The sequence below is a fragment of the Gallinula chloropus genome, assembly GCF_964237585.1.
Source record: "Gallinula chloropus genome assembly, chromosome: 6".
In the NCBI taxonomy this organism is placed as follows: domain Eukaryota; kingdom Metazoa; phylum Chordata; class Aves; order Gruiformes; family Rallidae; genus Gallinula; species Gallinula chloropus.
The window spans coordinates 12,096,676-12,119,256 of NC_140091.1; the positions used below are offsets into that span (position 1 = coordinate 12,096,676).

The 22,581-nt window shown below is 55.9% G+C and overlaps 2 protein-coding genes across 2 annotated transcripts in view; one reads left to right on the forward strand and one right to left on the reverse strand.

Annotated features, from left to right (window-relative positions):
• The first annotated feature begins 165 nt into the window (after positions 1-165).
• On the forward strand, positions 166-3,157 carry HYI (hydroxypyruvate isomerase (putative)). Its single transcript, XM_084266431.1, has 8 exons — positions 166-377; positions 458-569; positions 1,662-1,776; positions 1,932-2,010; positions 2,199-2,248; positions 2,457-2,526; positions 2,691-2,825; positions 3,022-3,157. The coding sequence occupies exons 1-8, from the start codon at positions 182-184 to the stop codon at positions 3,108-3,110; spliced, it is 846 nt and encodes a 281-aa protein (XP_084122557.1). The 5' UTR covers positions 166-181; the 3' UTR covers positions 3,111-3,157.
• Positions 3,158-3,728: 571 nt separating this feature from the next.
• Positions 3,729-22,581, reverse strand: part of SZT2 (SZT2 subunit of KICSTOR complex) — a gene marked incomplete at its 5' end in the record, with an annotated part of 55,947 nt that continues 37,094 nt past the window's right edge. Inside the window, 24 exons of the mRNA XM_084266059.1 lie at positions 3,729-4,504; positions 6,992-7,060; positions 7,457-7,573; positions 7,963-8,268; positions 8,353-8,464; positions 8,726-8,848; positions 9,151-9,334; positions 9,577-9,790; positions 12,004-12,078; positions 12,480-12,560; positions 13,913-14,003; positions 14,122-14,327; positions 16,047-16,172; positions 16,494-16,573; positions 16,796-17,063; positions 17,545-17,727; positions 17,914-18,044; positions 18,321-18,448; positions 18,560-18,692; positions 19,573-19,670; positions 20,089-20,255; positions 20,441-20,610; positions 20,967-21,164; positions 21,287-21,475. Of these exons, the coding sequence (XP_084122185.1) occupies positions 4,361-4,504; positions 6,992-7,060; positions 7,457-7,573; positions 7,963-8,268; positions 8,353-8,464; positions 8,726-8,848; positions 9,151-9,334; positions 9,577-9,790; positions 12,004-12,078; positions 12,480-12,560; positions 13,913-14,003; positions 14,122-14,327; positions 16,047-16,172; positions 16,494-16,573; positions 16,796-17,063; positions 17,545-17,727; positions 17,914-18,044; positions 18,321-18,448; positions 18,560-18,692; positions 19,573-19,670; positions 20,089-20,255; positions 20,441-20,610; positions 20,967-21,164; positions 21,287-21,475 (3,593 nt within the window). The 3' untranslated portion in view covers positions 3,729-4,360. The remainder of the gene's footprint in view (positions 4,505-6,991; positions 7,061-7,456; positions 7,574-7,962; positions 8,269-8,352; positions 8,465-8,725; positions 8,849-9,150; positions 9,335-9,576; positions 9,791-12,003; positions 12,079-12,479; positions 12,561-13,912; positions 14,004-14,121; positions 14,328-16,046; positions 16,173-16,493; positions 16,574-16,795; positions 17,064-17,544; positions 17,728-17,913; positions 18,045-18,320; positions 18,449-18,559; positions 18,693-19,572; positions 19,671-20,088; positions 20,256-20,440; positions 20,611-20,966; positions 21,165-21,286; positions 21,476-22,581) is intronic.

A 22,581-nucleotide genomic window follows, 5' to 3' on the forward strand; every position in this document is an offset into this window, starting at 1 on the left:
GCGCCCGATCCGCAGCCGGGGCCCCTCTCGGCAGCCCCCGGGCGGGTCGGTGCCGCTCGCAGCCGCCTCCGCCCGGCCGGGACCCAGCGGCGGGTGCCGCCGGCCTCCGCCCTCCACGCGGCGGCGCTGGAGCGCCCCGCCCGGCCCCGCCTCCGCTGCCGGCCCCGCCCCGCCGCCCGCCATGGCGCTGCGCTTCTCCGCCAACCTGTCGTGGCTGTTCCCGCAGCTCCCGGCGCTGCCGGAGCGGCTGGAGGCGGCGGCGGCCGCTGGGTTCCGAGCGGTGGAGGCGGCCTGGCCGGCGGGCTGCCCGGCCCAGGCGCTGCGGACCGCGGCGGAGAGGGCGGGGGTGCGGATCGTCCTCCTCAACGCGCCCCCCGGTACGGCCGCATCCCCCGGGCTGCGTGGGTGGGGGGCGCGGGGGTGCCCCGGTGCCGCTGACCCCGCCGCTCTCTCCTAGGGGACCAGGAGGCGGGCGAGATGGGGCTGGCGGCCGTGCCCGGGCGCCAGGCTGCCTTCCGCCAGGGCCTGGCCGCGGCCGTGCAGTACGCCCAGGCAGTGGGCTGCCCCAGGTAGGTGCGAGGCGGGACCCCCGCCCTGCGGCGCCTCGGCTCCCCCAGCCCCGCCGTGCCCCAGCCTCCTCCGCAGAGCTGTTCCCCCAGCCCTTCTAACGAGCAGTGCTTGCTCTTTGCACCGCGGTGCCTCCAGCTCACTGGGTCATGGAGCCTCTCCCAGGCACCTGCTCCCAGGTTGGCTACATCACATTGCATTGCAGACCCCTGCGTACAGGGCCATGACTGTAGGATGCTCCTGGGAGCTGCCCCAAAGCTGCCAGGCCCCCTTGCCCAGCCCTGCCCTTCACTGCGGAGGCTCTTGTCCGCACCTCTACACAACAGTCCCCATGGTACTCCTCCCTTTTTCCTCCCCAATTATACCAGCCGTTTCTCCCAGGACACCACAACAGTTGCTTTATTGAAGGCCACACTGATGCCAGCACAGCAGAGACCATGTAAGAGATCCAATTAGCCTGGCACAACACCCTTCAGAAATCCCCTGTGTCCCTTTTATTGCATTTCCCTTGCATCATTCTCTCCCTCAGATACACAGCCCCCAGTGCCACGGAGGGCACAGGCCAGGCAGAGCAGGGGGGGCTCAGACTCTTTGCGCAGAGTCAGAAGGGTTTTGTTTCCAGCATCTGCCTTTCCCAACCGGCTGCTGCAGAGCCCCGTTTCCCCAGAGCTCTGCCTGCAGCCTGGGAGAGCCCGCTGCTGGCCCCATCCCTGCTCTAAGCTTGCAAGCTCTGGGACAAGGGTCAGACCTGGTGCCCGTCATGCTGACCCCAGGGAAGCAAGACCCCAAGAAAGCTCCAGCCCTGGCCTGACAGAGCTGGAGGCAGCTGGCAAGAGGGAAGAATCAAGGCCTGCGAAGTGTCAGGCAAAAGGTTCACAGCCACCTCTCTGTGTACTGAGGAGGAAACGTGTGTGTGTGTGCGCACCTTGCAGCTCCCTGGTGCCTGTCCTGCCTCCTGCATGGGATGTGGCACCTCTTACCCATCACTGGGGTCTGCTAGAGCTGGCCCTGGTTTCTGGTCTTAGAGGAAAGTGTGTTAGATCTGGCCACGTGCCCAGAAATGGGCACTGCTGGCAGTGTCTCTGTGTCTGTAGGATCCACCTGATGGCAGGGAGGGTTCCCCTGGGTGCAGACCGGGCAGCAGTAGCAGGTGAGATGGAAGCCACCTTCATTGAGAATCTCAGATATGCTGCTGACCTCCTGGCCCAGGTAAGTGGGGAACAAATCCTGCTCCAGTGGTGCAGCTCTAGGGGTACCAAAGATAGGGAATTTCCCCACCAGCCTGGCTTAGGGAAGGAGCACTCACTCCCTGCCGCAGAGGGGACGGGATGCTCCGCAGGGTGACATTCTTTACTGCATTACAGGAAGATATGACTGGTCTGATAGAGCCTATCAACAGCCGCATCACAGACCCTCGCTACTTTCTGAACACCCCACACCAAGGTAAGGCAGACATCTCTCCTCAAGGTCTCCTTCAAGGGAGGAGAAAGATCTCCAAAGTCTGAAAGGCAGGAAGCTGCCTCAGCTGCAGGGAGGTGCTGAGGGAGCACAGCTGATGAGGAGGGGGCTCGGGGCTTCACCATGAAGTTTCCAGCCCAGAGGTGATGGTCTCTTAATTCATGCACCCTTAGCTGCTGCCATCCTGGAGAAGGTGGGACGGCCCAACTTGAAGCTGCAACTGGTGAGTTGAAGCTGCTGAAGCTCAGCATCAAAGAGCTCCAGGGTCCACCTTCCACCAGGGAACCTTGCGCAGACCCACGGGGAGTCCTAGGGGCTGTGGGCTTTTTACCCCCTCCTGGGGATGTGGGGAGGGACTGGGACTATAGCACAGCTGTCCTTGACGCTCACTGCTGAACAGATGCATCACCCATCTCTTCTCTCTCCCACAGGACCTCTTTCACTGCCAGATCATGGATGGGAATTTGTCATGCAACCTGCAGACATATTTCCCACTCATTGGTAATGCCCTGCACCCAAACCTGCTCCTCTGTGGCCATGGGGCAGGAGTGGCTTTCAAAGAGAGTCCTACTGCCCCCTGGTCTGCTGGGACTGGCTGGGAGTGTGGGGGGTGCCATGCCTGGAGAAGGCTGCCTTGGGCAGGGCTTCTCTCCTTCCCCACTCAGGTCACATCCAGATTGCACAAGTGCCAGGGCGCCACGAGCCTGACAGCCCTGGGGAGCTGAACTTCCCCTACATCTTCGAGCTCCTGGAGTCCCTCAGCTACACCGGTTACATCGGGTGCGAGTATGCTCCCAAAGGTGAGCAGGGCTGGGGCTGCTCTGAGCCCCACTGCCAGGTCCCAGCATGGACCAGTTTGCCAGGGGCTGTACAAAGGCAGGTGTGTCCCTGGAGGGGGGCAGCGGGGTCCCTACCTTGGGGTGACAGCCCTGCTCAGAACAGCAGCTGCTCCAGCCTGCCAGGAGTGCCAGGAGGTGACCGTGTCTGTCACTGCAGGAGACACTCTGGAAGGTCTGGGCTGGCTGCGCTCATACTGGGAGAGCCGAGGCGTGCAGCATGGTGGGACCAGCAAGGCCATGGAATAAACCAAGGAAAACAATGGAATAAAAGTCAGACTACTGGCTTAACAGAGGAGTATGTCTGTCTGCTCTATGACTTGGGGCAAAGTTAGGAGCATGTATGTCCTCCTGCCCTTCCCCAGGCCCTGCTGGCCAGCCCATGCAGTTGGACCCTCACCTACTCTGGCATTTGGGGATGGCTGGGGCACCACTGTGACTTGAGGGACACAGAAACACCTTCTCCAGTTTGCAGCAGTGCCCAGGAAGAGTTTTCCTGTTTACCCTGCTGAGGGGAGCATTTTCCCTTTGAGAAAGAGTTTTACCCACAACTCCAGGCACCAACTGGACCGGGAGAGGGCTGTGCGCTTCCAAGTCCCGCAGTTCTCAAGGCAGCTGCCAGTACCCAGCACTGACCCTGCAGCAGGTAGAAAAGTGAAGCAAGCAGCCCCCTTGCAGGCTGCCCCAAACAAGGTAACACACTGGGGGTGCTTCTCCTGCTCCTCCTGCTCCACAGCAAGTAAGAGACTACAGTGCAAACCCAGCCAGCCCTGCAGCCAGGTGCCTCTGCATCCCCCAGGGCAGGTTTTCCCCATCCTAAGCCTAGGGCATGTGAGTGGGGATCTGGTTCAGTTTATTTCACAGATATAGCAATGGCTTTAATTTACATCTCCATAAAACCTTCCCCTGGTCCAGTTCATCTTTCCTATCCCATTCCAAGAGAGGCATTCTCAGACTCCTGCTGAAAGCAAAGGGCCAGAAGCAAGCAGCTTCCTGCCCAGAGCCCTGAAGTCCAGGAGTCTTCCCATTTAAAGCCAGAGCACCGTACAGTGCTGTCCTGTGCCTGAGATGTGCTCTATGTGCCCCTCTGTGCCTTCCCAGCAGACAGGACGTGCCTGCAGGTGCCAAAGCCATGTCCCTGAGAGCCACTGTGCTTCAGCCAAGCCACAGCAGCCAAGCTCCTGCCCTTGCAGTTCAGTTCCAGATCATTCAGTATCAAACCTACCGAAAACGGTGCCCCAAGGGCCCCACGAGCCAGCCAGCGAACGACCCACGGAGGTGCACACCCCCAGGCTCCTCAGACCTACGGAGGTGCACACCCCCAGGCTCCTCAGTTCGATACCCACGCATGCCACGAGCGGCACTGCCTGCAGTGCCGGAGCCCAGGTGTGTCATCCCTCCCCCGAGGCCTGTCCTTCCCCATCGTCACCCATGGTCACCCATGGCACAGCCGTGGAGAGGTCAGGTACGCGCATCGCTCCAGGGCGTGGGCTCCAGTGCTAGAGCAGGCCTGTCCAGAGGTTGAAGCAGGCGGTGTTGATAACTGACTCCAGGTGGTGGTAGGTGGACACAAGCTGCGGCGGAGGGCTCTCGCTGTTCTGGGGCTGCACTGGGAACGGCTCCCGGAAAACCACGGTGAGGCTCTGCTGAGAAGCAGAAGCAGGTCAGGGGACAGGATTCAGACCACCACTGTGCAGTCCCCCAGCTCAGGTGTGTGGGCGCTTGCTTGGCAGATCGTGGGAGAAGTCCCAAAATGCCAGCGGCGCTGAGCTAGCGCCTCATCCTGCGACAGCGCATGTCGCCTCCTCCCAACTTTCCCAGTGGAAATCAGGCGCAAGGGCTTGCCCACTCACTCTGTCCCAGCCCCCATGTATCTGCAGCTATACCAACCCCAGCAGCAGCCTCAGGAGAGGAGGGGATCCTTCTGCCTCCACAATAATAGGGGCTTCCGGGGAAATTAGAGGGAAGTTTCTAAGGCAAGGAGTAGGAGTGCAACAAATGGGGAACAGGAGGAGATTAAAGGTAATAACTGCAATCCTAAAAATAAGTGCTGGCTGCTCCACTCTTACTAGTGACTGTATGGATGAGGCTGGGCAAGGGCAGAGGGGAGCAGAAAACAGGGTTCAGAAGAGAAGGTGGCAGGAACTGAAACGGAAGAAAAACGTGAGTGATTCAGTGCATGTCATGGAGACAAGCCAAGGATACAGTGTTCTCCAGAGCTGAAACACAGGTTATCTAGTAGCCAAGGTTTAACAAACTCAAAGCCATGAGAACAGCAAATGCACCACCAGCATTTAAGAGAACAGCAAGTGGTTGATGAGCATGGGGAGGACGCGGCTCTGTGTTACCAAAGTGCTGTGCTAACGCTGGAATTCTCTCTAGAATTTCTAGATAAAAGAATCATGGTATATCTTATCTTAGCTTCAGGAAGGACTTGATGTAGTGCCACATGGGAAATTTAGGTAAGCTGAAGATAGGAATTAATGCAAAAAATTGTAAGGTGAAGATAGTAGCACTGAAAGGGGAAGTATCAGGTTGGAGAGAGGTTACAAAGGGAGTTCCTCCAGGACAGGTTTTGGAACTCACGTTGCTTAGTACTTTACTGAGTCTGGCACAAAGGTGAGGATCACACTGATAAAATTTGAGGCACTAATACAAAAGACAATTGGGATAATGCAAAAAAAGCCCTAGAGACTTTTGAGAGGCCACAGGAACAGCATAAACCTTAAGCACGAAATACAAGGTGAGGAAAATGAAGGATTTCTGCTGTAGGATGGGAGTCAGAGAGGTGATGGACACTCAGGGTGTATCATATCAGTGACCACAAAGTGACATTTTGAACAGTGAGACATGGCTATGAAGAGGCAAATACCACCCTGGGCAGTGCCAAAAGCACTTGGTAGGGGCAGAAAAGCCCCAGTGCCATTGCAAAAGGTTCTGCTGAGAGTCCTCAGGAATACTGGGTGCAGTCCTGGACACCTGTATTTACAAAGGCTGACCTGAGCCCCTAGGTACTCTAAAGGGCTCTCAGTGACAACGAAGCCATTGGAGAAGAGAAGGCAGGCTCAAGACCTCAGCTTGCTTAACACAGCAACATGAGTTAGCAAAAATTCCACCTTCAGATGACTCTGGGGGGCTGGGGAGGACGCAGGTAGCAGCACCATGAAGAGTGCTTTCAGCTCTGTGCTGCCACTGGTGTGAAGGGAATACAAGTGGCCACAACAGAAGCTCCAGCACAAAATGGGAAGGGCTCTTCACCATCAGGTGGCAAGAGGCACTGAGCAGCCTCCCAGCAGGCACCGCCTCTTCTGTCTCCCCTACTCGTTTTTAAAGGGCTGTTGATTTATTTACAGAGGATCAGTTACACTGTAGCCCCTGGAAAAGCCTCACTGTGGACCAAAGCATCCTGCAGATCCCCTGCTCTCACATGGGGTTGTGTTCCCTGAGACCCATCCTTCACTCTACCCAGGAGCACAGCTGAAAGCAGAGTATTCCTGTCCTCCAGTCCAGTGAAGGCCAAGGCCCATGGAGGTTTGCTGGGACTCTCATGGAGGATTGCTGAGACCCTGAGAGCGCAGGTCCCCATCCTTTCTGCCTGGGTTGGAGCAGCCCATAGCACCAGAGACCCCTCACAGTGAGACCCAGTGTGCTCTGGGTGTGGACTGAATACAGAAGGATTCTCTAGGCTGGACAGAGATACAGCCTAGAACATGATCCAAAAGCCACCCTGTGAAGGAAAAGGGGATCAACTGCTCACTGATTTGCAATACAAGAACAAAGGGAGCTCAGATGAAAAGAGCAGAAAGTGGTTAAAAAACCAAGCTGAAGGCAGCAGCTCCACACCTGCCCAGTACCTATGCCACAGAACAGCAAGTGAGGGGAAATCCTGGATGGCACAAATTAACCAAAGAAAATCAAGCCGCAGAGGGACATTAAACACAAAGGCCACCTCCAGCTCAGGACAGGCCTGGGCCACTGTTTGTTCGATGCTGGGACAATAATCAGGGAAGGTGTCAACAAGCTTCTTGACTTGCCCTTATTCTGCCTATGGGCACCTGTCCTTGGCAACAGCTGGATTAATCAACAGACTCCTGGCTGATACAGCTGCTCTTACGTTCCCAAGTTCTTACCGTCTTTCCTGAATGTGAATCGAGAAACACAAGGACGAAGCAATCTGTGAACTTCTGGTTGAGCACAACCTGTCAAGAGAGCCACAGCACACATTGCAAAGGAGGCAGCACAAACCCCAGGACAGGGGTACAAACACCACCCACCCAGGGATGTGCTGACACGTGGGACAAGTGGCATGATAGAACCGTGAAGGTGCAAGTCTGCCTGACTTAGAGGCGATGCTGCCAAACCACGGGGGCTATACACGGTGTGAGGGTCTGGCTGTGAAGAGCATCCTGCCTGCATGGAGGCAGACAGACATTGCTGTACCACAGGAGCACAGACCTCATGCTGCACCAGCAGCAGAGTGGAGAGCAACATCATGACATCATTTGACAGCCAGGCTCACTCTGCAAGGAGCCACAGCAGGCCAGTGCCCTGGTCAGTGGGGAGAGGCTGCAGGTGGGTGACAAGCTGGGACTCACCAGATACTGGGTGCCGGTTTCAGCATTGTGGAAGTGCCGACAGCTCTGGGGAAAGCGGCTCAATAGCACTTTGATGAGGCTCTGGTACCAGGAGACTGTCATGGTGAGGAAGCATCCCTGCAGGCATGGAAAAGGGCTGATTTCAGCCTCCCTAGCAGCCGTAATGCTAGAGCAGCCTTCAGACCCTAATCACAGATTCACAGAATTGTAGGGGTTGGAAGAGACATCCAGAGATCGAGTCCAACCCCCCTGCAAAGCAGGTTCCCTAGGACAGTAAATCAGATGTATTCATCTCAGCCTACTGAGGAGTGCTGACCCAGAGCCACCCTCTCTTCATAGATGAGTGCGTGCAGCCTTCCTCTTCCAGCTAAGAGCAGTGTTCCTACCTCCATCTTCCCACCAAGCAGGAAGAGATGTGTCCTGCAGGCCCTTCACCCAGCACCCTACTCCCTCCCCAGAGCAAACAGCAGCTGCTGTTGTACCATGGCCTGGCCTGTGCTGCTCACCAGCTGCGGGTCAACATCAGCAATGGATTTCCCATGCACAGCATCGAGCAGCTCCTCCAGCTCCACCAGTGAGAGCTTGCCCAGCTTCAGCTTGTCAGAAGCCAGAGGCTCCAGAAGGAAGAGGCGCTTCCAGAGGTTGTCCCTGCGGCAGTGGCACTTGGCCAGCTGCACCATGCTGCTGAGTTGCTTCTGCGCTGAGGCCACCTCGGAGGCCAGCAAGGGGAAGAGCGGTGAGGTGTAGAAGAGCCCAGGCCCCAGTTTGACTTGCGTGCCCCCTGCGTAGAACTCGCCGCTGTCCTCCACGTCCTGCCACAGCTCCCGCTCTGCTGGCTGCTGCTGCCCCAGGCTTGCCTCTGGCTCTGCTGCCTCCCACGCTGCCCGGCCCACCACAGGCTCCAGCACTTCCCGCTGCAAGCGCGGCAGCTTCTTGAAGCGTCGCATGTCAGCTGTGAGCCGGGGGAAGAGCTCCCGCTGGCTCGTCATGATGACGTAGAAACGCAAGCTGAGAGCAAGGAGACACTTGTGACCAGGGGAAGGGCTGCTCCCTCCTCAGCTGGGTGGCAAATGAGTTTAGGGCCTCTGTCTGCAAAGGTGCTTCTCCACCCAGACGAGGACAGGTACCACACTGCCGCGTTCCCTGCGAGAATCCCCCCCAGACACCACCAAGCCTGCTTGTGATCTCCCAGGCAGAGCCAGTCCCTCCCAGAGCCCTCCTGATCAGACAGGAAGCTTTGATGCCACATCTGCGGCCCCCAGTGCTCACCGGAGCATGCGTCTCTCTGCCTCGCTCTGCTCCTCAAATGGTGCCGCGCTGTGACACACCAGGAGGGACACGTCGAAGTCATCATGGTGACGCAGACCTTCAGAGTCTTTGTAGGAGCCCGAGCTGGGAGCAAAGGCACATCAGTAGGAAAGGGACTTCACTTCGTTCCCCCAGAGCTCTTGGTCACCACAGAACTATTTGGCACGGGGCAGGTGACGCAGCAGGACTCCTCAGAAGTGGTACAGGAAATGTCAAGCACACGTGCACACACACACAGCACCCAACACCATCTCCGAAAACCTCGGCAGAGCTGCCTGCCACACATCAAACAGTCAGCTTTGATGGCACCTTGGGGCAGAGTCCTCAGGACTGGGGGTGCCCACCAATCTCTGGCAGCTCCAGGAACTTGCAGCAGAGGTACTCACCTGTTCCAAATAGAGACCAGTGCATATTCATTCTGTTCTGTGCCTGGTGTCCCCTTCTTGTTGTCACTGCCTGCAGCCAGCCGGGCCATGCGCAGGGGTTTCATGTGGTAGGTGTTGGCATGGTCAGCAATGTAGTTGTACAGCTGGTGTGCAGTGATCATGTTGGTGGGCAGGGCCAGCGTGCCTAGTGGAGAAGGACACATTGCTATCACAGGAGCCACTTGGTGCTTACGTGATGTCCTACAAACTAGAGCAACCCACCTCCTTTCCACAACAGAGGAGCAAGGACTTCCCCTGAAGCTGAGCCCCTCATGCCTGTCATCTCCCTGGATAATCCCCACCTTTATTTGTAAATTACTTGGGAACCTTTTGTCAAGTTATGGGCTGGTGATCAACTCCAGACTGATCAGACATTGAGCTACTGACCTTGGAAAACGTGGTTGCGGCCAAATTTGGGGATGTCGGTGTGGTGGGCAATGAAATCCTCCAGGAAGCTGGTGAGATGGTAGCCCTGACGGAGGGTCATGTGGGAACCCAGCAGGTACTGGTGGACTATACGCAGGTGGAAGTCGTAGCTGAACGAATGCACGTGCATGAGGTCCCGCACCTTGTCACACTCCTCTGTGAAGAGCATGGAGAGCTGTGGAGGGAACAGGGAGTCAAAGCAGGAATGTTACCAGGCACCTCACACTCTCTTGCAAAGCCCTGCTGACAGCAAGGCATGTCAGAGCCAGTGCAGCCACCCCTGCCCCAACAGCAGAGCAGGATGCAGCCAAGAAGCTGTGTGCACAGTGCAAGTAGCAGACCTGCAGGCCTGGCCCCAAGGGGTCCAGCCTGATGGTTCTTCCCACACTTGACCCCACTCCTGGTCTCCAACAGCAGCACAGACTGATTGACACTGCCTCCTGTGAGGTTTATATACCCTCCTTGAGCTGAAAGCCATGTGGCTGGGAAGGAGGACACAGCTTGCTTTTGGCTGAGTGCTGCTCTGCACTGCCTAGTCCCTGAGTGGTTATTGGACACACCGGGGCTGGAGCCTGGCAAGTTCTGGATCTACTGGCCAAGAGTGACTTCCTGAATGTCCCTTGAGAGCAGGAGGCAGCAGTGGATGGTGTGTTACAGCTATGCCTGGACAGGATCCCTTCAGCATATGGCCATCACCTCTGCTCAGTGTGCCAGTCCTTTGCCAGGGCAGCACCAGCTTTCACACACACCCTGGCCATGCCCCCACCACAACTGCAGCCACCATGCCAGGGGACAGCGTTGGTGAAGGCCTTGGCACTGCTCTCACGCCAGGAACCCGCCGTGTCGTGTCTTTGGCTCTCTGACCCCTTTGGGCAGGTGACCCACACCACAATCCCTTGGTTTAAGAAGGGGGCAAGCAGGGAGAACCAGCAGGCAGGAGGCATTGGCACGAGAACACGCTGCCCTCACTCTGCGCCACACACATTGCTGCTGCCATGAGCCAGAGGACAACCCACACAGCCAGGACGAGCCTGGAGAGCAGCCCGTGGCTCTGCCTCAGGAAGGGCTGTGCAAAGAGCAAGATACACAAGGCACTGCCCCCATGCCAGCACCCGGGGCCCGCCCCATCCTCCTCCCAAGCTGGGCTGCCCACTATGGCATGTGCTGCTACAGAAAGCACTGGCACAGGAGGCAAGAGGCAGCTCCCACTGCCTGGCACTGGGCTGGGAAGGGTGGAAGCACAGCCAGTGGGAGGTTCAGCCCTGCCCTGGCAGGTCCTGCCATGCCCAGCATGGCAGTGGGAGGAGAGGACGTACCGCAGACTCAGAGACGGAGCTGGGTCCCATGCAGCTCTTGCTGCGAGCTCTGGCTGTAAGAGTGCCCTGATGGAGAGAGATGCACAGCCAGTGGGAAGAGGGACAGGGCATTCTCCAGCCCTGTCCCTGCATCCAGCCTGTCCTGCACAGGGCCAAGGTGGGACAAAGGAAGAGAAGGGGCAGAGGAGCCCAACTGTCCCACCTGGAGGAGCTCTAGGTTAGTCCCAGCATGTGGGAAGGCTGTCCAGGCCCCACACCTCTTACCCATTGCTCCCAGGACCATCCCTCCCTCCCCCTGCAAAACCAGGCAAAGTCGTTTCCAAAGTCAGCGAGAGACAGCCTGGATGTTCCCTGCAATGCCAGCTGCAGCCTGGTGACCCTGCCCTGTGCACATGCGGGCTTCCCCGGAAAGGCTCAGCAAACCCTCATGCGGGGCCCTGGCAGGCTTGGGAGAGCTGCTCTTGGCACAGGTGAGACACAGCTACTTGGAAAGGACAGTATGGTCATGCACACCTCCTTCACCCTGGGGACAGGCAGGAGAGACCCTGCCACACCAAAAGAGAAGGGAGCAGGCAAACCCATGGTACTGTAGGCAGTGCAGAGAGGCATCAGGAACCAGGACTCATGGTGCAGAAAGTGATCTCCTCCAGCAAAAGGCGGCCATCCACATTCAAATATCCCAGATATTCCTGTTCTGCTTCCCTTTAGTTCCAAGGGAAACAATGAGCTTCTGGCTTTCCATGCATCAGTTTTCCCTGGAGCTGTCATTTTTGCCAGAATTGCTCCTATTCTTCCCCAGCCAGCTCTGTCTTGCTCCCCAAGCTAGGACACGAATCACCCTCTTGCCAAACATCCCACCCTTTTTCACTGCACTCCAGATCTGCCCAAGCAGAAGGCTGTAGAGGGCCCGTGGCTGCAAAGGACTGCACAGTTGTGCTTTTCCAGGAGGAGGGAGTAGAGCTCTCCAGAACTTGCTGCACCTGAAATGCCTATTCCATCCCAGAGATGGCTGCCTTTCCCTAAAGCAGCCCCTGACCCTGAGGAGCACTGTCTGTGCCTACAAAGCCATTACCTGGGAGTTCACAGACTGGCCCATGGGGATCCGCGAGCACTCCAGCGCATACTGCTTCACACAGAAGTAATAGCCCTGGAGGAGAGAGCACAGGAGTACAGCACAGGCCTTGACCCTCTCCAGGGAGTAACAGCCCCCATGCTTCACCCTCTGGGCTGGGACCCAGACACTCTTGCTCCACGTTTTGCCTTCCCTCCTGTCTGAATCAAGTCGGCCCAGTCAATGTGTGGCTAAGCACAGAGCACACTGCACAAGGATGAGCCCCTGCATCTTTTGTTAGCCCCCCTCCAGGCAACTCTTGCTGCTCTGAGCCTTGTAGAACCATCCCTACCTGATCCACAGTCTCATGGGACCATGGAAGAGGCAGGACAAGAAAGAAAGAATCATGTGTCCCTGCTGCACTCTTCCTCATCTTTGTCACCTCTCAAGATTGTCCCCAAGCCCCCAGAGATCATACTTTGTTTCTTCTTTCTTACCTGGAAGGCCAACTCCATCAGCACGATCCCACCTGGAAGAGCTCTCTGTAGATGATAGGTGGCAACAGCGGGGCTTGAGCTCTAGGAAGAGGAGGACAAAGCTGGTGATCCTCTCTGGCACAGGGAAGAGAGCAGACATGCCAGAGCTGCAGCTGAAGCAGAGGTGAAGGAGGGCTCCTCCTTCACCTTGCAGGGCAGTCAGAGCTGACTGTGAAAAGAATTCTAACAAGTCTAATGAATAGCCTGAAAGAGAACACACTAGGCACACTGCTCCCTTCACCTCCTGCTTACTCAGGACAGGCTGTCTCTAGAGTTGGAGGACACTGAGCCAAGGAGCAATGCTACCCACAAAACCTCACTACCACCTCTCCCTGCTGAGCACCCCCCAGACCATCCCATCTGCCTGACACAGCAGCTATCAGAGGCATCCAATTTGGAGGCTCAGCTGTCAGCAAACTCACTTGCCCCCATTAAATTGTTCCAGCAGGCTTCCCTTGTTTTAACTACAAGGTGTGGTCTTGCCCACAACCCTGCTCCAATATCAACCAAAGGTAGGAGCCAGGAAACTATCAGAAAAGGGTGAGCAAATGTTATGTGGCCCCATCATCCCTGGGTGATGTTATGAGCCTCAGACGGTTTCTGCCTGTCCAGCAACTCTGATGGATTCCTCCTCCAGGTACTTACCTACTCTCTCTTGTAAACTCTTGTGTTCACAAAATCCACATAAGCTCTTAGTGTACACAAAACCTTTTGATGAAAACCACTGTTACGTGTTGCACAAAGAAACACTCCCTTTTGCTTTGAAACTGTCTGCCAACAATTTAATTTGATGGTGCCTAGGTGTTGTGTTGAATAAGACAGCAAGGAGTCAATCCCTTTCCAGAATAGCTCCAACTTGGTAGAGCTCTGTCCTGTCCCTCCCTAGCTGCCACTTCTTCAGAAATTAAGAGGTCCATCCTGCTCTTGCAGTAGAGCTGTTTGGGTTTATGTTCTCTGATCTCTTCAACTGTAGCATTCATCTCACTTCAGTTAAAGATCCTTCTCCCCCAGAATTGCCCTTCACCACAGATTCTGAGGCTTCTCTGACAAGCCTCCAGAATCACCCCTAAAGGTACCTGCCCTAGCCCCAGGTCACCCTGTTGCTCTTCTGAGCACCCTCCAAAGTTGTTGCTGTCCTTTTGAGATTTGCCCTGGTTTCACCCAGTGTCAGGAAGGGGCTGCAGGAAGACATGCAGGAGGGCAAGGAGTCCTCATCTGACACAACATCCCAAAGAAGGTGCTGGTGTAGACTTTTCTTCTGGGGGCTTGGTACCTTCTCTGCCCTCTCATGTCCTTTGTGTCTTAAAATGATTCAAAAGCCAACCAGGACAACTGCCCCACTCCATAGCATGACTTCCATCCCAGTTCCAACCCTCTAACAGACGTGCGCTCACCTTTGGACTCCCCTCTGCTTTTGGCTTCGTGTAGGAAAAGGACCCTCTCCCCTCCACACCCATTGCTGCCAGAGCTCGGATCCGGCTCGTGCTAGTGGAAATGAGAACAAAGTCTTGAGCAGGGAAGCCAACATCTGTTATGTCAAACAAGGGCATAGCTCAGGGTGTCAGCCCTTCTCCAACAACAGGGTTCCCAGACTGTCACTCACCTGCGAGTGGTGGGTGAGGGCGGCCGCACCTGGACCAGAATGAAGCCCATGCTCTGCAGGTACTGGATGTATTGCTGCAAGAAGGCATTGCACATCTCCTGCAGCCAGGGCTCCTCCTTCACCTTGCAGGGCAGTGCTTCTGCCGAGTCACAGCTGTGGCTGCGGTCCCTCCCTGAAGCTGTAGAGTCATTCGAGCGGTGCCGCTTCTGGAAGAGAAAGTTATTTCCTAAGGAGACCTGCTGCTTCTGGCCCCAGCAAGTGACACTGTCTGGGACACCACCAGCTGCTCCAGTTGAGCAGAGGGCAGATCTCCCTCTGCCAGACAGCACTAACAGCTGGTTCCTCAAACACTGTCCTAGTGCACGTGCTGAAAACACGAGATCCAAACATTACCCAGCCATGGGCTGTTCTAACAGCACTTCAGCAGACCACTGGAAAAGGTGTCCTGGCAGAAGGGGATAATTCACATCTCTCCCCACAGAATGGCTTCCACAAAGTTTTAGAGGCTTACAACTGGTTCATGCAAGGCTCACCAGAGCTTCAGTTCCCACTGTCATAGTAATATTCAACCCCTTCATGAATCCCACTGACTTCTCAGGATTTACTAGTAGTTCAGTAACACTGAATAGGAATAGTGTTTCCTTTTAACCATCTTCTGTTCTCCTTTTGATGTCTCGGATACTCTTTGTGCTGTGAGAGACTGAGGTGTTTCTTCTTGATCTACTTCAAGCCTGTGGCTGTCTTACATTTGCCTATCTGCCCATTCATCCAGCCACCCCAGGAGCAGTGCCTTCACCTGGGGTCTCTCCGAGTCTCTCTAGTTCAGTGCCTTTGCCCTAAGATGCTTGGTCTCACATCTACCATCCAGATGTGAAGATATTAATGCACTAGTATTTTAGAAATGTATTGAAATATTACCCATAATACTAATGCCCCTTTCTGATATACTCTAAACAGTTTGCCTTGTGTCTCCAATTGTTCACTAACTGACAAAATCCACTGGGCTGTCCTCCCTGAACAGGCTCTGCAATACAACAATACAGGAGTAGTTAAAATTTCTCTCCCCACTGTGCTCTGCTTTACTGGGAGCCAGGTACCAGCTCCCACCACACCTCTCATTCCACAGGCTGCTCAGGTCCTGCTCAAGTTCCTTGCAGTTTTTTTCTGTTCTGAGCAATCTGAACAGCCACACAGCACAGCAAAGCCTGGCATCTCATATACACTGCAACAAATGACCTGGAGATACAGAACCTGGTAAACAGCCCTGAAGCCCCCACTGCCAGGCTCTTCACACTGAATAACCAATTTTCATTTTGCTCTGTTCAGAAAAACAAAGTGAAGTTTTTATTCTGTGATGAGACTTTTCCCATCCCTCGCAAGTGCTCAATTTCTGTAGCAACCTCTGCTTAAACACCCTGTCAGAATCCTTTCAACATTTAGATAGATTACAGCAGCCTGTTCTTCCCTTCTGACACACACACAGATCACAAACAGCCGGTACAAGCCCTGCATCAGTTAGAGCCTGTCAGGTTGCAACCTGCTCAGGGTTCAGCTGGTTAGTGTTCAACTGCTCCAGCTATTTGCTGGGTCCAGGAAAGGTTTACCAGGCCTGGCTGCTGAATGCACAAGGGGAGGCTTTCCCACCCCAAGAAATCAGTACCAGACAGCACTCTGATGGCTTTCCTAGGCTCTGCCCTGAATTCTCTGGGCAGAAAAAAAGAAGTCAGTTTTCCCCAGCGATGGTGTGCCCACAGGAGAAAGGCTTTGAGGACCTCAAAATTTTCTCAGTCTCCATTTTACAGGGTGCAAGCTCAGAGTAACGCTGGGGCAAGCTCAGAGCAGCCTCTGTCTTGGGGAAAGCCTGCAAAGTCATCCTTTGTCCCAGTGTACAAAGTCCAACCCCACTGGCACTTGCTGACACCCACCTTTCCCTCGGCCCTGCCGGGCTGGTCAGTCTGGATCTGCTGCCGAAAGGCTGGGTCAAAGAGCAAGGGGGTAGCACAGTAGTGAACCAGGCGTGAGGACTGCTTCAGGGTCTCCAGGTCTGCCATCTGCATAGCACAAAAAGGAACACAATTACAACACACATCCCTCATCAAGCCTGGGAACAAGCTGTCCACAGCACTGCACTGCTGCTCAAATGGAGATCGAATGCTAGAGGGAAGCCCCTGCTTTACAGTAAGGCCCCATGCCCAAGTGTGGTGCTAGAGCCCAGCATCCCCAGAACTTCACAGAGTACTGCTCCACTGCCAAACACCATCCCCACCACACACCCTGCTCTGAGCTCCAGCGCTCCCCTTTGCCACAGGGAAGCTAGTGCTCCTGGTGCACTGTAAGAAGGCCCATCTGCCACCCGCCCGGGCTGCACTCACACTGATAGGCATGTTGGACTGCGCCGATCTCTGCTGCCAAGTAACAAAGAGGTTTTCAATCTTCATCTGCTTCTCCAGTTCTGCAAAGAGAGCAGCCCCAGCATCAAGCCCCAGCCCCAAGTACTGTCACTCCCACTGACTCCCACCCTACACAGACCATAGCCCATTCCCTCACAGCACCCTGACAGGAGGAGCTGAGAACTGCCCCCTCTGCCAGAACTCTTGTTCGGTCCTTTCTGAGCTCCTTCTCCAGGAGTGAGATGACTAGGTGGGCTCCTGTGACATCAGGCCCCTTGCTTTACCTTTCCTCTCCATGCTCTTGATTTCCAGGAACTGGGCCCCATGCCAAGACACAGGGTCAAACACGCCCATGTCAGGCCCCCGGGGTATGCGCTTGATGGCGGTAACATCCCGCAGAGCTTCGTCAAAGGGCACCACGTCAGGATGGAAGTGGAGAGGCGGCAGGTTGCGGGCAGAGCTGCTCAGTCGCCCTTGTTCCTTGCTAGGTGGTGGACAAGAGCTCCGGATCAGTGCATCCACCTCCAAAGTGGAGTTCAGGAAAGGATTTGGCTCCTAAGCAAGCAGACACAGCCATGAAAGCCTTCTTACCACTGGCCTTGGAGCAAGAACCCACAAAACCAGAGTAAACCCAGTTTTGTCCATCTGCAGACATCTGTTAGCCTTCTCCACCACCAGCTCCAAGGAGAACAGGCCTTGGCCCAGCATGGCCCTAGTGTACTGTGGGAAGCCTATTCCTCAGCTTCCTCCACCCTAAATAATCCAGTCACAAATAAGTGCTGCCAGCAACAGAACTGGACTTCCCTTTCCACCTCTGGCTGTCTCCAAGAGCAGACAGCAACAGCCTGGCTGGACACTGCCACAGTCGGACACGTGAGAACCCAGGGATGCCTCACCAACCAGCACACAAAAGCACGTAAGTTCCTGCCACTTTCCTCAGAGCCTGAACGCTGAGGTCCCAAATGCTGAGGCCCCGAACGCTGAAGTCCCTCCAGAAAGGGAAAGGACTGCCTTGCCCAGCAGAATGCCCTACCTGCTTGCTGTCCTCATGCCACGGCGTGTCCATAAAGCAGTGGTGGTGGAAGAGTCCCAGCTTCTGGCTGAGCAGGCAGTGCACGATGTGGGAGCGGGCATTCTGCCACTGCACCAGGCGAGTAAGGGAGCAGTTCAGGTTGGCCCCCAGGTCTGGGGACCAGTTGTAGGTGTAAAGTGTCAGCTGGAGAGAGAAGAGGGGAGGAAGTCTGAAGAACCTGCTCAGACAGGGCCTGCATGGTGACACAGGCTGCCTCCTGCACAGGGAAGGCTGGGTGCCTGCAGAGGCACTCTGCCTCTCCTCTTTCTAGCCCTGGGTCAGTTGGAAACAGCCCGGCTTTTAGGAGACATCACCAGGCACTATTGCTACCTTTTTGTCAATGATCTCCAAGAAGAGGAACCTTTGCCGGGGTGCCAGGTGTCGTCCAACAAGGCTTGGATCAGAGCCTCTCTCTGTTGAGCTGAGTTCCATGGCCTCAAAGCGCTGGAGCCCTTTGTGAGCTAGAAGCCAGAGTTATGACCCTCAGCACTAGTGCATCCCACACACCACTGAAGTGGTGTGACAGGATGTTTTGCCACAGCACTGCTCAGCTTGTCTTGAAATAAGCAGTTACAAGCAAATTAGAGAGTGAAGTCTCAAGAGCTGAAAACGGACAACCCACTGCCCACCTCCAGGCACAAGCAGTCCGTACCAGCAAGGAGGGGAACCCAGCTCACACATCTCCCATCCCAAGAGCCCCCAGCACACAGTCCCCTGGGCCCTGGCCAGGCACTCACCCTGTTCTGTGCTGCAACGCCACTGCTGGAAGTTGCGTCCCAGCAGGATGAAGTGTCTGACGGCTGCAGGGCGAGGGCTGACCCCCTGGCCAGCCTTGTAGGGCATGAAGGCACTGCCCTGATCGCAGCTGCAAAGAGCAACACCAAAGGATGATAAGCAGAGCCATGGCAGCAGAGGCTGGCATGGCTGATTGGCACTTGCTGGTGTCAAACAGCCCCCCATGAACCACGTAACTCACCAGATCTTCTCGAACACCTTGACAGTGGTGTCACTCGCCAGGGTAGTGACCAGGTTCACCACTTCCACCAGGATGGAGGACAGCAGGAAACGGGACACGATCTCCATTGAGCACTGCTGCACTGATGGGCACCCTGCACAGAAGAAGTACTGTAGGACAAGGTGCTAAGCTGCCCCAGAGCCAAGCCATGCCTGCCTGGCTGGCAGAAAGAGCTAAGGAGCCTTGTTGCAGGCCTGCTGGCCAGAGCAGGCCAAGTTCCTGCCTTGCCAGTGATTGTGGTAGGCAGAACTACAGAACAGGGACTTTATATGGAGGAGGAGATGAAGGCTGAAATAACCCCTGGTTTCATGCTCTGGCACGGGCCCTGCACGCCCTGAGCACAGCACTTTACTCCCCTGCTTATTGCTTGTTCCCTGACCTATTTCTCATCAGAGGACAGGACAACTTTACCTTGCCAGCAGAAGGTGTGAGAGGATGTGCAAACACTGAAGTGAGAAGTATTCAGAAAGCAGCAACAGGGCAGTCACACAGACCCAAATCCCACCATATGAAGGGCATCCCTCCTACTCTCCCTCCCTGCAAGAAGCAGGGGGTCTCCCATCCAGCTTAACAGCTCCAGAGCATGTTGCAGAGGCTCAGATCCTCCCTCCTACATCTGGGAGCTAAATCCCTACCACAGCTGCTGTTGGGAGTCCAGATCTCTCCAAAGCAGCTGCAGCCAAGTCCAGCATGCCCTAGACACTGAGCACAGCAGACAAAGCCACAGGCCTTAGCAGGTTTGTTCAGCTGCACAGACACATGCCAGGACTCCGTCCACAGCTTTGTAATGCCAGTGCTGGCCCTGAGACCAATGGGACTCTGCTGAGATTTGGAGAGTGACAGGATGCATAACTAGGGTAGAGATCAGCAAGAGGTGAAGATTGATGGCTTGACATGAGGATTTGTCCTCACAGTTCTGGGTAGAAAGGCCTACTCCCAGCCCATCTGGAGGAGCTGGGACCTGAGACACATACCCAAGTGGTTCATGAATGCCATCCACTGCTGGCAGGTTTGATTGAAGAGTGGGTGCATGGAACCTACTTCCCCTTCCTCCAACTGGCAGGCTCGGCGCCTGGAAAGCGGGAAAGGGAAGCACACTTACACCAGAGCAGTCAACAGCCATGAAAGCACAAAAGTGCAACAGTCCCAGCTCCAGAGCAGAGCCTGGGGAGCCTCCTTTCTGAGTGGTTCCAGCCCTCGTGCTTGGTCCCCCTGAGTCAGTAGCCACAGGGGTGTGAGGTATTGCACAGGGCCACACAATGCCTGGACAGGATCTCTGGCAGGGAGAATCAGCAGTGCTCCAGCAATAAGGATTGAGGCTTTCTGTGTGTAAGGCACATCCCCTAACTGGCTGTGTGAGGGACAAGCTATGAAGAAAAGGGATGCGGTCCAGAGGGTTGAGACACATGTAGAGCCAGCAGGATGTCAGGCTGCGGAGCGACGCACAGCACATGGAAGGGACCAACACTCCAGCTGCCCAGCCTGCTTACCTCTGTGCCTGCTCCAGTTCAGCTGTGGCTGTGGCCCGATCCTGGCTCAGGTGCTGCTTGACACTCTCAGTCTTGTGCCGCCGCCTCGTGCGAGACTCTTCTGGTCTCTCCAGCACAATGTCATCAGTAGTCTTGGGGCTGCCCAGCTCTGAAGACTCTGCCTTGCTCTAGGGAAAAGGAGATAAGTTAATGCTGTGCACATGCACAGCCTAGCTAGCTCCCTGAGCTCAGAGTCCCCACTACCAGCACGGCCTCCTGACTCCAGCTAGATCCCACCTCTCCATTCCTCCTGGCCTGACACACCACAAGAACTTACAGGCCCTGCTCCCCCCTGGTCCCCCAGCAACATTACCAGCATGTCCCAGAAGCTGCGGCGTCCCAGCTTGCTTGTGGGTGTCACTGGCTCCCCAGAGCTGGATGAAGGGGCAGAGGTGAAGTGCAAGGGTGGAGGACAGTTCCTTCCAGCCCCACCAGTGGCCAGGGCCAGGCCCTTGGTCTCTGACATGGTCCTCCTTAGGCCTCCTGTGGAGACAGAGCAACTCAGACTCCCCAGAGCCTCCCACTGTGACACTGCTGGTGTCCTTGTGTACCCCACTGTGGCTGGCCAGAGCCTGGCTGGAGAGAAGGGAAAGAGCCCTCAGTAGCATCCAGCAAAGCAGATTCAGTCTTGAGGAGACAGAGCTTTAAGTATGTCTTCCAGCCCCCATTTCTGTGATACCTCTTCCCTGAGACATCACACAGCACTGCTTGCAGAGGGGAGAGCGGCTTCCTCCTCCCCAGCTCCCCCAGCCCAAGTCCCCCCAGCAGAGCCGAGCTCCCATAGGCCAGGCAGGAGAAGCCAGGCTGGCTGGGGGTGGCCATCCTGGCCAGGCTCTCACCTGCAGAGCTCAGGTCGTCCAGGTCTGTGGCACCCATTGGGCAGGTGGCTTCCACGCAGAGCGGGGCTGGCAGCACGAGGAACTCCATGACAGCGTCGCAGAGCGCGTGGCGCAGGGCCCCGCGCAGCTTCTCTGAGAGCTGCAGCAGGCTGATGTTGCCCTTCTCCCAGATATCCAGGCGCACCAGCACTCGGGGCTCTGCGGGGAAGAGGGCAGTGCTGCACAGCTCTGCATCCCCACCTTCACCAGCCCTCCTAGGTGCCTCTGGGGACGCAGAGGCAGCAGGGAAATAGCAGCTTACGGCCTGTTTCACTCCCTACCTGAATGCAGGGTGTCAGTCTCTGGCTGATGCCTGCTGACTGCAGTGAGGCTTTCGAAGTCGGTGTCCTGCAGCAGGCTGACGATGGGCGAGGAGGAAGGCAGCTTCAGAGGGTCAGGCCTCTCCCCATGGGGCAGCGAGGTGGGGCTGCCATGCTCATCCACAAACGTCAGCGCGATGCAGGCGATTCCTGCAGGGCAGAACCCAAGACAGCCCGTCAGCCCAGCACTGAGAACACCCCAACGGGCCCTGCCTACAGCCTGCCCCCCTGCAGCTGGGTCTGTCACGGCACCGCCTGGGTTGCACAGTTGCCACACGGCAGGCAGGGCTCACAGGAGGGGATGCAGCCAGGGGAGCTGAGGCTGTGCCTCTGGAGGCCAGGATAAGCAGCATGGTGTGTCCCCATCGCTTCGAGAATCTCTCCCCTGCAGAGTGATAGCAGCTTTTGCCTTGGTCTACAGGAGCTTCCTGGGTTGTCCAGCCCCATATGCAAGGGGAAAGAAATGCCATTTGCCCCAGGAGGACCTTTATGCAGAGAGATCCAGGACAGAGGTCACTATCTTCTTGAGGAACAGAGTAGAGAGCCTAGATACTGCCCAGCAGCCCTCTCCAAACTATCAAAGACCTTGAATCCCTGCAGAGAAAGCCTGTATAGATCATACCTTGCTGCAGATCAGAGTCCCCTCCTCACTGTACGCCCATACAAAATCAAGTGCCTTCCCCACACACTCCAACCAGGGGACAAATGAGGCTGACACCTAGTATCAGCCTGGAGTTGCTGTGGAGTAAAATCCAGGCCCTGCCTGGAGCCTCAAGACACCAAGCCCTACACACACACACACATACATGACAGTTCAGAGATGCAGAACAGCAGTGAGTGTCCCTCCACTTGAAGAAATGTACAGGAGCTGCATTATCTCAGAGGTCCTCTGCAACAGCCTCCAACATGTCTCCCCCCCCACCCCAGACAGGCACAGCAACAACCCTTTAACCAGCCAACAATGGAGAAGTTTGTAATTCCTAAATATCAAAGGCAGAGAGGAGCAGAACTTCACCCAACCTCATCCCCCTTCAGAGCAGGGCAGAGAGCCACACATGGGGCTCTCCCAACTCACAGCCACTCACTGCAGCAGTACAGCTCTCTGGGATGTGGTTGTTCATGCAGAAGTATCAAGGGCAGCAAACCTGCCCCACGTAGCAGTGAGTATGAGCTCTACCAAGCAGACTTTCTTTCTTTAAACAGTAAGGGGCAGAAACTTTTCATCTGTATGGCTTGACACTCAGCCCCAAACCCAA